This window comes from Gorilla gorilla, chromosome 20, assembly GCF_029281585.2.
Source record: "Gorilla gorilla gorilla isolate KB3781 chromosome 20, NHGRI_mGorGor1-v2.1_pri, whole genome shotgun sequence".
Classification (NCBI taxonomy): Eukaryota; Metazoa; Chordata; class Mammalia; order Primates; family Hominidae; genus Gorilla; species Gorilla gorilla.
This window is the reverse complement of record NC_073244.2, coordinates 54,873,461-54,887,602: the sequence shown is the minus strand read 5'-3', so window position 1 is coordinate 54,887,602 and position 14,142 is coordinate 54,873,461. Positions and strand designations below refer to the sequence as shown.

Sequence of the window (14,142 nt, the reverse complement as noted above, 5' to 3'; positions counted from 1 at the left end):
GGTACTGGGGAGGGAGGTGGGGAACTAAAATTCCAAACTGATGTACTCACTCTGGTCTCCAGTTGAGGTTCCCCATTGACTGAACCCCCTAGAGGCCACAGAAGCAGGAGACTCCCCTGGCCCAGCCCCCGTAGATCTGCCATTCACACTAGAGAACAGAGGAGAGGAGAGGGAAGAGGAGAAGAGAGTGAATCTGGAGAAGGAAACAGAACACGTCTAGTACCGTTCACTCCCTTGCCCCTCGGCATCCACCCTTTCCCTTTGTCCAGATGAAAATCAGAGTCCAGGACGGGCTCGGTGGCTCACGCCTGTAATGCCAGCACTTTGGGAAGCTGAGGTGGGAGGATCACTCGAGCCCAGGAGTTTGAGACCAGCCTGGGCAACATAGTGAAACTGCTTCTCTACAAAAAATACAAAAAATTAGCCGGGTGTGGTGGTGAGTGCCTGTCTGTAGTCCCAGTACTTTGGGAGGCCGAGGCGGGCAGATCACGAGGTCAGGAGATTGAGACCATCCTGGCTAATACCGTGAAATCCCGTCTCCACTAAGAATACAAAAAATTAGCCGGGTGTGGTGGTGCGCGCCTGTGGTCCCAGTTACTCAGAAGGCTGAGTCCAAGAGGTCAAGGCTGCAGTGAGCCAAGACTGCACCACTGCACTCCAGCCTGGGCGACACAGCGAGACCCTGTCTCAAGGGGGAAAAATAAATCAGAGTCCTCCGTACAGATGACACACAATTCCAGTCCTTCCCTCTGTCACAGTAACAGTGTGTGATGATGACAGTGATGTCCTCCTCCCATTGTGCTGGGCACCAGTTCTTCGCCCACAATGAGAGGAAGATGGGGAGGAGATGGCTTCCAATAGCACTGCTGAGGTCCTGGGGGCGGGGCTGCTGGTGCTCAGAGCTGCTTTCTTCCAGTACATTCCACATTGTCTTCCCACCTCCAAAACCTCCTTTGGATGTTATTTGTTATCTGCAATGTAACCCAAATCTTGATTCTTATGGAGAATGAGTCTTGGATGGCCTTGTCTTTAGCGGGTTTCTATAGTTTTCCATGGAACAGGGCCCTGGCCAAGGAAATGTTACCGCCATGAGTTGCCTGCCTTCGAAAATAGCCTCCTTGTCCCAGCCACCCGACCTCCCTCTGTAATCAGATGCCATTCCCCCGACTGCAGAGTGACCTCTCCTTTGCCTGCTGTTTTGGCAGCACAAGGGGCACAGGATGGCTGGAGGGCTGTCATGGCTTCCTGCAGATCAGAACTAGGAAGAGATTCCTCATCCACAGCAGCCCAGGGCCACGGGGACAAAGAGCAAGCATTCTCTCAGTGGGCTGGCAGGTGCAATCATGGGAGGGACCTGCCCTTATTCTTCCTGTCTTTCCTGGATCTTTGCATCTGGCCCTGGGGAAAGTGACCCGATAGCCTGGTTGCTGGTTTATAAGATGTGTGGCATCTCTTGTGGGGTGGCGGGGTACAGTCTCCCTCCTGGTGCCCTGATAAGCCACACACGAGCCATTGCGCCAATCTGAGAAGCAGCTGTCTCTGTATAGTGGGGTACCTGAGACGGTCAGTGGGTTCCATGGGTGTGAGTTAATTACCCCCCATTCTTTGCGTTAACATGTGTCCCCAGTGGAAGCAATCCTGCACAGGTTCCAGAGCCACAGGAAAGGCCCTGTTCACGGAAGCACTGAGCAGGGTCCAGGGAAGGCCAACTGGAACCCCCAGTGTGTGTGTATCCGTGTGAGGACAAAGCCCAGTCCCCTCCAGGATGGGACGTGTCCTGTGTGGCCAGCCTATCTGCAGTGGCCGGGTAGTCCTCCTGTAAAATGATGCCTTCCAGGGGCTTAACCCCGGGTTCTGCCTACACTGGGCAGGGCTGGGTACAGTGTGCAGCCAGGCCAGTGCTGAGAGATTCAGTCCACTTGTGGTAAGGTACGTCGCCGTCCTCCCTATCCATGTGGCCATCTGCACCTGGACCCCCTGAACAAGCTCTGAGGGACAGAGTCTGCCTGACACCATCCACCAAACACCAAGAACCTCATCCTCACAGCACAGGTTCTGGGCTTAAGGGTGGGGACGGCATAGCTCACACTTTGTGCCCATCCCCAGAGGAACATCCATGTGTCCTCCCTGTCTTAAGTTTACTCTTTTATTCTCTTCAAGTCCTTGACTATGTGGCCTGCTCTGGGTTCATGCAATGGACCCAAGTCCATCCCTCCTTGCAGAACCCCTGAGGTTCTGCCCATCTGAAGGATTTCCCTTCATCACTCCTCAGGACCACCTGAAGTGGGCACTAAGGCAGCTGCTGTCCACTTCTGCTGGGTGCCAGCTCACTGTGAGGACCCATCCATAAGCCTGGTCTGCACTTTCCTCCTCTGTATGAGGTCACAGGGCTTCCCAACTGGGGGTTCCAGTTGGCCTTCCCTGGACCCTGCTCAGTGCTTCTGTGAACAGCGCCTTCCCTGTGGCTCTGGAACCTGTGCAGGATTGCTTCCACTGGGGACACATGTTAACGCAAAGAATGGGGGGTAATTAACTCACACCCACTGACCGTCTCAGGTGCCCCACTATACAGAGACAGCTGCTTCTCAGATTGGCGCAATGGCTCGTGTGTGGCTTATCAGGGCACCAGGAGGGAGACCGTACCCCACCACCCACAGGAGATGCCACACATCTTATAAACCAGCAACCAGGCTATCGAGTCACTTTCCCCAGGGCCAGATGCAAAGATCCAGGAAAGACAGGAAGAATAAGGGCAGGTCCCTCCCATGATTGCACCTGCCAGCCCACTGAGAGAATGCTTGCTCTTTGTCCCCGTGGCCCTGGGCTGCTGTGGATGAGGAATCTCTTCCTAGTTCTGATCTGCAGGAAGCCATGACAGCCCTCCAGCCATCCTGTGCCCCTTGTGCTGCCAAAACAGCAGGCAAAGGAGAGGTCACTCTGCAGTCGGGGGAATGGCATCTGATTACAGAGGGAGGTCGGGTGGCTGGGACAAGGAGGCTATTTTCGAAGGCAGGCAACTCATGGCGGTAACATTTCCTTGGCCAGGGCCCTGTTCCATGGAAAACTATAGAAACCCGCTAAAGACAAGGCCATCCAAGACTCATTCTCCATAAGAATCAAGATTTGGGTTACATTGCAGATAACAAATAACATCCAAAGGAGGTTTTGGAAGTGGGAAGACAATGTGGAATGTACTGGAAGAAAGCAGCTCTGAGCACCAGCAGCCCCGCCCCCAGGACCTCAGCAGTGCTATTGGAAGCCATCTCCTCCCCATCTTCCTCTCACTGTGGGCGAAGAACTGGTGCCCAGCACAATGGGAGGAGGACATCACCGTCACCATCACACACTGTTACTGTGACAGAGGGAAGGACTGGAATTGTGTGTCATCTGTACAGAGGACTCTGATTATTTTTTTTCCCCCTTGAGACAGGGTCTCGCTGTGTCACCCAGGCTGGAGTGCAGTGGTGCAGTCTTGGCTCACTGCAGCCTTGACCTCCTGGATTCAGGTGATCCTCCTCCCTCGGCCTTCTGAGTAACTGGGACCACAGGCGCGCACCACCACACCCGGCTTATTGTTTGTATTTTTTTGTAGAGAAGCGGTTTCACTATGTTGCCCAGGCTGGTCTCAAACTTCTGGGCTCAAGTGATCCTCCCCCCTCGGCTTCCCAAAGTGCTGGCATTATAGGCGTGAGCCACCGAGCCCGTCCTGGACTCTGATTTTCATCTGGACAAAGGGAAAGGGTGGATGCCGAGGGGCAAGGGAGTGAACGGTACTAGACGTGTTCTGTTTCCTTCTCCAGATTCACTCTCTTCTCTTCCCTCTCCTCTCCTCTGTTCTCTAGTGTGAATGGCAGATCTACGGGGGCTGGGCCAGGGGAGTCTCCTGCTTCTGTGGCCTCTAGGGGGTTCAGTCAATGGGGAACCTCAACTGGAGACCAGAGTGAGTACATCAGTTTGGAATTTTAGTTCCCCACCTCCCTCCCCAGTACCATTGTGGGCTGGACGCGTTTTTCAGCCTGAGATGGGAGCTCTTGTTAGGCAACCCTCTCTGAATATCTCTCTCTTTCTGTCTCCGGCTCTCTCTCCAGCTCTCTCTCTGTCTCTTTCTGTCTATGTCTCTCTCTCTCTCTCTCTCTGTCTGCAGATTCCAGCAGTGGCTCTTCTCCTCACCCTTTTTGGGCTATGGTGGTAAGAGAGACCCAATGGTAACAGCTCTAGGAAAATGCTAACCCATTTTTTTCTGGAGTTCTCTTTAGCCCTTATGTCAATTATCCCACGATAGGCAGATGCTACATAGCAACGTTTGGGTCAGTGACGAATTGCGTATAGAACGGTGGTCTCCTGAGATGACAATAGTGTATTTATGCCGTACCTTTTCTATGTTTAGATGTGTATAGATGCACAAATACTTGCCGTGGTGTTACGATGCCTGCAGTATTCACACCATAACATGCACTGCAGGCTTGTAGCCTAGGAGCAGTCGACTCTACCGTCCACCCTGGGTGTGCATTGGGCTGTACCATCTGGGTTGGTGTAAGTGCACTCTACAATGTTCCTATGGTCATAAAATCACCTAACGACACATTTCTAATGACACGTCCCTGTCGTTAAGCAATGCATGACTGTACTAACCTCTCCTGCAGTCGCTCAGATGGGGCGAGCCCCCTGTTTGTGCTAGGGCCCTGGCTGCTAGGCTGGAAGCCTCATACGTCTCAGTGCATCTTCCCCTCCCAGGTCATGGTGATGCCCAAATACGTTTGGCTGGAGCACCCTGAAGTCTCTGCTACCATCCAAGCTGGTTTGGAGACGTGAACCAGACCAATGAAGGGCAGGGTTTGGATGGTCATTTTCTCATTAGGTTCCTCTCCTCCCCGACGCTAGATCCCTGGGTGTCCTGCTGTCCCCTCACATGGAGAAATCCCAGCACTGGGAGAAAGGACAGGGTCTGTATTATGAGATACATTCAGCCACTCATCCAGCGTCCCCTCTCCCATAGGCAACTCTGGCTGCTCCGGGCTCTCCCCAGTGTTGCTATTGTGTGTGGGGAAGATGATTCATGGACAGAATGGGAAAGAATCTGGTGTCCAAGGCCATTAGGTTATGAGGTCAGAGGGACGGTTGAGTGTGGGTGGTCAGCAGGGGTGAAGAATCGTGGGGGAAATGGAGTTAGCAGGAAGGGCAAACCACCCCCCACCACAGCGCCGGGGCCAGTGCCAGCCCCACCCCCCAAGTGAGAGACTCCAGGCCCTCAGCGCCACCTCCCTCAGGCTGAGAGGCAGGAGGCTGCACATCACGCTTCTCACGTGCAGAGAAGATCCCGATTTGTCTGGTGTGGTTCAACAAGAAGCTGGAAGGTTGGGCCACGCAGCCCTGAATGCTCATTCTGGTGGTCAGCCCACCTAGAGGGAGAAGACCAAGTGAGAAAGGACACAGAGTACAGCCCAGCCAAGTTGTAAACCCAGGAGTCCAGGCCCCAGACCCTCCTCCCTCAGACCGAGGAGCCCTGACCCCCAGCCCCAGCTCCTCAGACCCAGGGGTCCAGGCCCCCAGCCCCTCCTCCCTCAGACCCAGGAGCCCAAGTCCCCAGCCCCTCCTCCCTCAGACCCAGGAGTCCAGGCCCCCAGTCCCTTCTCCCTCAGACCCAGGAGTCCAGAGCCTCAGCTCCTCAGACCCAGGAGCCCTGGCCCCCAGCCCCTCCACCCTCAGACCGGGAGCCCAGGCCCCCAGCCCCTCCTCCCTCGGACTGGGAGTCCAGGCCCCCAGCCCCTCCTCCCTCAGACCCAGTAGTCCAGGCCACCAGCGCCTTCATCCTTGGGGCCCTGCTTGCAGCACTCACCTCCTGAGAGATGAATGTACCCATCATAACAATGAGTGGCGCCCCTGGGGCAGGTCATTCGGGGGGAGCCACTTGAACAGGTTCCAAGGGGCTGCACACAGGTAGGACACTGCCGGTCTCCTGGTACAGGGGCAGCTGGGGAGCAGAGGAAAGGTGGGGGTACATGACTTTGTGCTCAGAGCAGCCGCCCACCTTGGGCCAGAGTCTCTGTGTGTCTGGGCCTCATTTCTCCACGACCCTGGATCCCATACCTTGAGGAGGGAGGGAGTTCAGCAGGACGCTGCTGCTGCTGGCACTATTGCACAGGTCCGAGGAGCAGAAGTGGGTATAGGAGGCCACAAGCACCCCAGGAGGGGCTGAGTGGATGGTGGTCTTCTGGGAATTTTGAGCCCCAACAGCGCTGCAGCCTTTTGTCCCCACCAGGGTTGATGTGAGTCCTGAGGGTGAGAGGGAAAGCTGGGCTGGGGACTGGGCAGCTCCCAGGGCAGCAGGGGCTCCAGAGCTGGACTCACTGCCCTTCACAATACCCCCCAGGCAGAGGGTGAATGCCCTGATCACAACTGCATGGGTCATGTTTAGTGTGGGGCAAAGACGGAGGCTGGGGCCTGGGTCCTCCCCGAAGCTCTGCCTCCTCCAAGTTCTCGCTCAAACGTCACCTTCTCCATGAGTCTCCCCTGAGCACTGAGCTTAAAATTGCAGCCTTCCCCTCACTTTTCCTATCTCCTTTTCCTTGCCAGATTTCTCTGCAGAGCTGGGATCTCCATTCCCCATACTTTGCTGCTTTTTGTTTGTTTGTTTCCTGTTTCTCAAGGCATATAAAGCTGCAGGAATACAGATGGGATTGGATCTGCAGCGCCTAAAACAAATGCTGGATAAACATTTCCAGAATGTATGAAGCCACTGAGATTCCTGGTGTAGGCACGGTTCTCCACCCTGGGCAGGGATTACCGCATACATGGTCACCCCTACCCAGAAAGGCAGACACTGTCATTCCCACTGCTTCACCCCCAGTTTTCATAAGGGGAACCCAAGATGCAGAGAGAAGAAGAGTTGGATTGAAAATTGCAGATGTGAAGGGAGCTGAACAGGAAATTCAGGGGAAAGAATCCAATGGGGTGGAGGGAGCTGCCAGGGACTTGGGACAGGTGTTCGTCTTCTACCTCAGTCCACGCACCTACATCTACGAGCAGCAGCGTCTCCTGACACACCTGCCCCGCCTCGCACATCTCGGTATTCGATGTGGTCCAATCAGTGGGTTCTTGAGCCAAGTTTCTTTGTGCCATAAAGGTGATGCCCCGATGACAGGTCAGAAAATCTGGGGAGAGGAATCCCAGGATCTGTGTAAGCCAGGAACCCACCATGTCTGTCCCTCCACGTCCTGGGCTAGGGAAGGTGATCACGCTCTTGAGTCACACTCCAGGTGACCTGGCCATGGAGTCCCTTAACCAAGGATTCAGAAGGGACTTGGGAGTCGAAACCCCACCCCCATTGTTCCCTGTTTCTGCTTGAACACCCGCAGGGACGTCCTCTCACAGCCCTGTGGGAACAGCCGTTCCTTGCTTTAGCTGTGAGAGCAATGGAAGCTCTTCCTTATCCTCTGCCCATCTCTGCTTCCCCATCTGAGCTTTAAGGTCCTCATTTCAATAATAAGGAAGGCAGCCTGAGACCTTTCTCATACCTTTCAGTTGCAAAGCCCTATGTTCCAAACAAAAGATGCGAAGGGACAGGGTGGGCTGAGCACTGCCGCTGAGCACTGTCTCTGCACCTGGCTGACCTCATTGCTTCCCACAGATCCGCCCATCTAAGGTCCCAGGGAACTCAGCTTATCTGGGATGCCTCATTTCCCCACAGCACCCCAACAGTAGGTGGTGTGATCACAATCAACACCCTCATTTGCAACAAGGGAAACAGAGGCAGGATTGCTCAGTAGCTGCCCATGCCACACAGCTTGTGAGTGGCAGAGGTAGGCTGGGAACCCAGGGACTCTGGACCCTCAGGGTCGGGGTTGGGAGCAGGAGGGAGACAGGTACTGAAGACCATCCTTGGCTACCTTGGCCCCGAGGCCCTCAAGGCTCTAGTGTGAAACCACAGCCCCTGGCCTCCCCTCACGGCCATCGCAGAGCAGGGGGGATCGGTCCCATGATGCAGGGACTCTTAGACTGAGCCCCCAGCTTCCACCAACACATGCGACCTGCAGAACGGATGCCACCCTGGAGGGCTGCTCATTTGCATACTTCACAGATGACAAAATCAAAATCATGGCTCCTGCTCCCTTCTCCCACCCTTCTCTCCCCACTCCCATCTCCCCTACTTATACCTGTGGCGGCTCGTTTCTGCTGGCCTAGCTGATTGGTGTTGTCCTTGACTACTCCCTTTCCCTCCCACGTTGTGTTCCTCAAGTAATCCTACTGGCTTGAGCTGCAGAAAACCTTCAAAACCCAACCCCACGTTACCACCTCTGCTGCTTCCAAGCCCCCTGCTTCACTCCCACCTGACTCTTGGGGCTCTCCCTGCACCCGCCTGTCACTGTTCCTCTCGCTCCATTCTCCACCCAGCAGGCAGAGGGAGGCTGGGTAAACCTAAGTCAGTTCATGTCACTCCTCTGCTCCGAAGACTCCAGGAGGTCCCCATTCTGGAGAATAAAATTCTAAGCCCTTCCAATGGCCCGGGAGGCCTGATAAGACGCGGCTGCCTCCCTGCTCCCTCCATCACTCTGCTCCGCACAGGTGCTTCTGGCAGGCACTCACCTACCTCACGGCCTTTGCATTGCTTCCGCCCCATGTCTGCAACCATCCCCTCCTCTTCCCCAAATCCAGGGAAAGAGGCTCCATGAGATATGGAGACTTTTGATCCTCGTGTGAAGCTGAGGCTGGAAAGCTGTCTCAGCGGCAGAGCAGGGCCTGGGACCCACGTGTCCCTGATTCAGACGTGGGCTCTTCCCTGCTCTCTCACTGGGACCGCTGCCCAGCTCCTCTAGGGGCAGCCAGGGCCTTATCTGCCCGGGCCCCTTGGTTCTTCACAAGGGGCTGCTGCCATGGTCCCTTTTAGTAACCTGCATCCCTGCACCCAGCCCTCCCACTGCTGTGGCTTCTTATAAGCGGTTCCATCACCCTGAAGCCTCTTCTCTCCTGCACGTGGTCCCCAACGTCTTGTTGTTCTCCCAGTTTCTGATGCCTGGTCTTGTGATGCTCACTGTCTGCTAAACTACTGAACTGCACTTCACCAGGGAGGCAAAACAGCCTGCAAGATCTGGCTCCGGTGTTGAAAGCAGAAGATGAATCTCTATGAACAGCACTGATTTGTGCATAAACGCTGTGTTTTATGTGGTGCGTTTGTGTAGTGTGTGCACATGCATGATGTGTGTAGGTATGTGTGCTGCGTGTGAATGTGTAGTATACATGTGGGGGGTGTGGTTGTATGGGGTGTGTGGTGTGTTCATGGTATGTTTGTGTGGTGTGTGCATGTGTAGACATACTGTGTGTGATATATGTGGTATGTGTTTGTTTTGTGTGTTTGGTGTGGTGTGTGTTCTGTGTATCTGTGTTTTGCTTGCATGTGGTGTGTGTGGCATGCCAGATGTGTTGTGTGTATTGTGTGTTGTGTGTGGTATGTATTGCATGTCTGATATGTTGAGAGGGAGAGTGTGTGTGGTGCCTGACGTGTAGTATGTGGCATACACACTACATGTACATGTAGTAATTGTGCACTTGTGTGATGCATTTGTGTGTGTTGTGCATATTGTGTGCTCTGTGTGTGATTTGTGTTCCATAGGTGGTATGTCAGGGGTATGGGGGAGTGTGTGTGTGGTATGTGATGTGTGGTGTGTATGTGTCATGGTGTGACGCATTCATGTCTGCTGTGCTTATTGTGGGCTGTGTGTGTGGCACGTGTTGCGTCTGATTTGTTTCTGAAATACCTTCTGGGTTATCAGTGTCATCTGGTCCCAGAGACCAGGGCCAGATCCTTAACAGCAGCATCAGTCAAAAGGAAAGATAAATGGCTCAGACCCTGCCCTCCCTGCTCCACAATCTTCCATGGCTCCCCTGCCTTCAGGAGAGGGTCCACCCCTCAGCCTGGGTTTTCAGGTACTTGAGTGACCACCAGGTTCCCTACTTAACTCTTCCTCCCCCACCAGTATCCATTCTGAAGGCATGCCAGTTCATTTCCTCCTCAGCCTCACACCTGCTGTGCCTTTGGCTTGGAGCAGCTCCCTCTTCGACCCCACACCCACCTTGTCCACCTGGAAAACTTCTAATCACCCCCAATCCCAGCTGTACCCCTTCATCTTGATGAGTCCTTCTCAGGTGGAGTGAGGGACTCTTCTTGAAAACAGCAGGCTCACTCCCACCTCCAGGCCTATGCAGCTGCTGCACACTGTTCCCTCTGCCACCAATGTCCTCTTCCTCTTCTACCAATAAGCTGTAGGTCATCTTTAACACACGGTTCACAGGCCACCTCCTCTGTAAAGCCCTCCTTGACTCTCTACCCCAACAACATCAGTATTTTCCTCCTCTGAGCTGTCCCAGGCCTCACATCCCTGTTTGCCACAGCCCTGATCACCTCAAGCTGTGACCATCTGTGTCTGTAGCACCTCCCCCTCCTAGTCCTGGAGGCCCTTCAGGTAGAAACAGGGTCTGACTCATGAGGGAGCTTTGCTCAAGTGAGCCCTGCATGTCCTCACTTGAGCAAACACCTCCTGGTACCCTTCCTGAGCCATCTCCTGAGGTAACCAAGGCTGGAAACCCTGGTGCCAGTGGTACCAAGCCCCTGGTCTCAGGCTCCCAACCTAGCTAGGGAGAAACAGCCAAATACACAGAGGAATGTGTGCAAAACTCACACAACTCTCTCTTCTAAGCTCTAAGGGTTAGCGTGATGTGGGCAGACAAGGAAACTGAGGCAGGGGCAGGGAAGACTTTGCTTCTAGGAGGGAAGCTGGGATTCCTATAAGATCCCCACCTCCCCACCATGGCTTCCTGTTGCTTTGGAGCCCTCCTTATGGAGACATTCCCTGGCACTCTCTTCCATGGCAGCACCTAAATGGGTAAGTGGGGACCCTCTCAGTGTCCTCCTTTAACTCTTGCTTTCTCTGTCACATCTGAAGTGCCCTTGATTTTCTCTCTGATGTTCTGTCCTGTGCAGGCAAGGCTGCTGGGGCACTCCAGCACCATGAGCGGGGCGGGGGCTGGTGAGGGTGCTAGAGAGGCTACGGTGGCCTAGGGAAGTGGGAGACCTAGGGTTACCCAAGGCCAGGGGTGTGGAGACACAAAAATTGAAGCAACTAGTCACTCTCAGCAGCTTGAGAGCCAGCAGGGGCCCCAGCACTCACTGTTGCCTAAAGCCACATGCCAAGCAACCCACCCTGCACCCTTGACCTTCCTCCTGCTGGCTTTGGTGTGATGGCTCTGGATGCCCCATGTGGCATCGTGCCCCAAGGCTGCAATCCAGGGCACAGCCTAGGGGCGGGACTCACCTTTCCTATTGCAGTTCTCAGTCATACCCACGGGCCCAATTTCCTGTGTCCCATTGAGCAGATTGCAACCTGGCTGGGGCATGCATCCCTGGACTCTCAGATTGGAGAAGATGCCTCCTGCAGAAAGAGGGAGCAAGGGAGAGTCAGTGATGCTGCCTCTAGGACCACCCAACCCTCAGAGGCAGGCATAGCTCCAGGAAGCCAGGCTCACCCTCCTCTGGGTCTCATGCCATGCCTCAGCTCACCCTCACTCCCCAAAGACTAAGATCTCAGTCCCCAGACCTTCCAGTTCAGTCCCCGCAGGGACCCCAATGTCCCAGGCTTACCTCCCCTGAGCCTGAGGAGGCCATCATAACAGTGTGTGGTCCCCTTGGGGCAGATCTCTTCTGTTGTCCCCTCCAGACAGCCTTCCATAGACAAGCAGACTGGGCACCTCAAGGATCCTGGGTCTAGGGAAGTGACAGACAGAGTGAGGGGGCACTGAGAGGGCACTGGATTTGATCAGATACCTTCTCTGCACCCCACTTTTGCTGGCCTCAGGAGTCAACCTGCTCAGCCTTCCCAAAGGGGCCTTCTGCAGCTCCCATCATGGGATCTGGATGTGGGAAAATGAAGAAGTGTAATCCATAAAAGAGGAAGGGAGAGTGAACAGGAGGTCTGGGTAGAGGCACCCAGGGCTGGGTACGGAAAGTGGTCTTGGCTGGGTGTGGTGGCTCACACCTGTAATCCCAGCACTTTGGGAGGCTGAGGCAGGTGGATCACGAGGTCAGGAGTTCAAGACCAGCCTGGCCAACATAGTGAAACCCTGTCTCTACTAAAAATACAAAAATTAGCTGGGCGTGGTGGTAGGCTCCTCTAGTCCCAGCTACGTGGGAGGCTGACACAGGAGAATCGTTTGAACCCGGGAGTCGGAGGTTGCAGTGAGCCGAGATTGCGCCACTGCACTCCAGCCTGGTCGACACAGCGAGACACTTTCTCAAAAAAAAAAAAAAAAGAAAAAGAAAAGGGGGGGTGTCTTGGGGGGCAAGTGGGGTTGGGGGTGGGCAGGGTGGAGGAAGGGCCTGCTGAGGCCAAATGTAGACTCAGACATGGTCAAGTCTGAACCTTTCAACAAAGTCTGGCCTTCCGACGGGAGACACAGAAGCAGACTCATTGGTCAAGGGAACGAGGGGGTGCCCTGGAACGAGCCAGTGCCTTCACCTGCAAGTGCTACTAAACCTCCAAGAAAAGGAGACTTCTGTGTTCACAAGCTGTTCCAATAAAAGAAGCGCAAAATATCTCCCTAGACTCTTTATAACACCAGACAAGGAAAGTGGAAAATTACAGTTCAGTCTTCCTTAGGAAGAGGAAATAGCAAAAACCCTGCAGGAGAACTTCTTGAACCAAACGCAACAGAATAAAAAAAGAATGCAGGATAACCCAGTTAATGGTGATTTCATATCAGAAATCCGTCCTGTTTGCTCTTAGAAGAGGAGGGGTGTGGGGATTCCCGGGTGGCAGGTTGGTGGGAGGGATCGGGAGTGAGTGGGGAGGGATGGAAAGGGAGGGGGGCGGGGCGATGGTCAGGGAGCAGTCAGGGGAGGGATGGAGAGAGCGAGGGTCGGGATAGCGAGCGAGGGTGGGAGGGACTCCATAACAGCCCCTCTGTGCTCAGTGGAACCCCTTCTGGCAGCCCCTCCCTCTCCTCCCGACCCTCCCGCAGGCACCTGCTGGGGGCTGCGGGGCCCAAAGCGGGAGGGAGTTAACGAGGTTGTTGCAGAAGTCCTCCTGGCGGCACACGAAGGTGTAGGAGATCAGGGAGAGGCCGGGGCCCATCCGGTGCTCAGTGACGCGGGGTTCCTGGTCCTTGGCCTCCGTGCAGCCCTTGGAGAGCACCATGCTCACTTGGGGTCCTGGACCGAAAGAGGGAGGCAAGCGAGGATGGAGGTCAGGCCTCCAGGGTCCTGGAGGGAGACGCTGCTACATGGCGTAGGCTGAGAGGCTGGAAAGGGGATCACCGGGACCCTAGGAGTCGATCCCCCCGGAGGGGTGGCTCCCGAGTCCCTGCACAGGGATCAAGGGACTGAGGGGACAGGGCGGGGTCTCTGCACGCCAGGGCCTTCTCACCGCTCTCAATGAGCATCAACGTGTCCTGGCACCCCAAGCCACTGTCGCAGCTGGTGTTCTTAGGGGTCCATTGCCGGGGCAGGTCGGACACCTTCCACACACGGTGATTTGTCCCCAACTGGCAGAACAGCGCCTGCACTCCTGGAGTGGCAAGAGCAAATCCATGTCAGCAGGGTTCCCTTGCCCGGCCTCCAGGGAATCTCCTCCAGGCTGGGCTCATCAGTCACCTGGCAGTGGGAGGGTGACCCCCAGGAGGGCCAGCAGTAACACCGGGCTCATGACCCGTCTGTGGCTGGTAATCTCTTCTGCTTTTTCAGCAGGAAACAAGTCCTTTATACCAGCCCTTAAGCAGCCAGCCCAGAAAAGGGTGGGGAGGGGAGGGCCTTGCAAAATGGAGGCTTGGGCCCCACCCCAAGTCTCAATGGCCCCAGTGGCCTATCAGGGACCCCCTTTCTTCCTCAGACCTTCGGGTCCAGGAGTCCAGCCCCTCCTCCCTCAGATGGAGGGTGCAGGACCCCCAGTCCCTCAGCCCCTCCTCCTTCAGAACCAGGAGTCCAGACCCCCAGCCCCTCCTCCCTCAGACCCAGGAGTCCAGGCCCCCAGACCCTCCTCCCTCAGACCCAGGAGTCCAGGCCCCCAGTCCCTCCTCCCTCAGACCCAGGAGTCCAGCCCCCCCAGCCCCTCCTCCCTCAGACCCAGGAGTCCAGACCCCCAGTCCCTCCTCTCTCAG

The 14,142-nt window shown here is 55.4% G+C and overlaps 1 protein-coding gene across 1 annotated transcript; it reads right to left on the bottom strand.

Annotated features, from left to right (window-relative positions):
• Positions 1–3,117: 3,117 nt before the first annotated feature.
• CD177 (CD177 molecule) lies at positions 3,118–13,717 on the bottom strand. The gene is made up of 9 exons (XM_031004587.3): positions 13,640–13,717; positions 13,413–13,553; positions 13,013–13,198; positions 11,633–11,755; positions 11,307–11,423; positions 7,011–7,151; positions 6,088–6,273; positions 5,837–5,971; positions 3,118–5,399 (listed from the first exon to the last, which is right to left on the bottom strand). The coding sequence occupies exons 1-9, from the start codon at positions 13,689–13,691 to the stop codon at positions 5,167–5,169; spliced, it is 1,314 nt and encodes a 437-aa protein (XP_030860447.1). The 5' UTR covers positions 13,692–13,717; the 3' UTR covers positions 3,118–5,166.
• Positions 13,718–14,142: the final 425 nt, after the last annotated feature.

Bases quoted from the DNA above. Each gene is read 5' to 3' on its own strand.
- CD177 (XM_031004587.3), bottom strand. From the start codon at position 13,691: ATGAGCCCGGTGTTACTGCTGGCCCTCCTGGGGGTCACCCTCCCACTG. The intron at 6,274-7,010 runs GTGCGTGGACTG...TCTCACCCTCAG, and splicing joins GCTGCTGCTCGTAGATGTAG to GACTCACATCAACCCTGGTG. The intron at 5,400-5,836 runs GTGAGTGCTGCA...TTCTCCCTCTAG, and splicing joins GTACATTCATCTCTCAGGAG to GTGGGCTGACCACCAGAATG.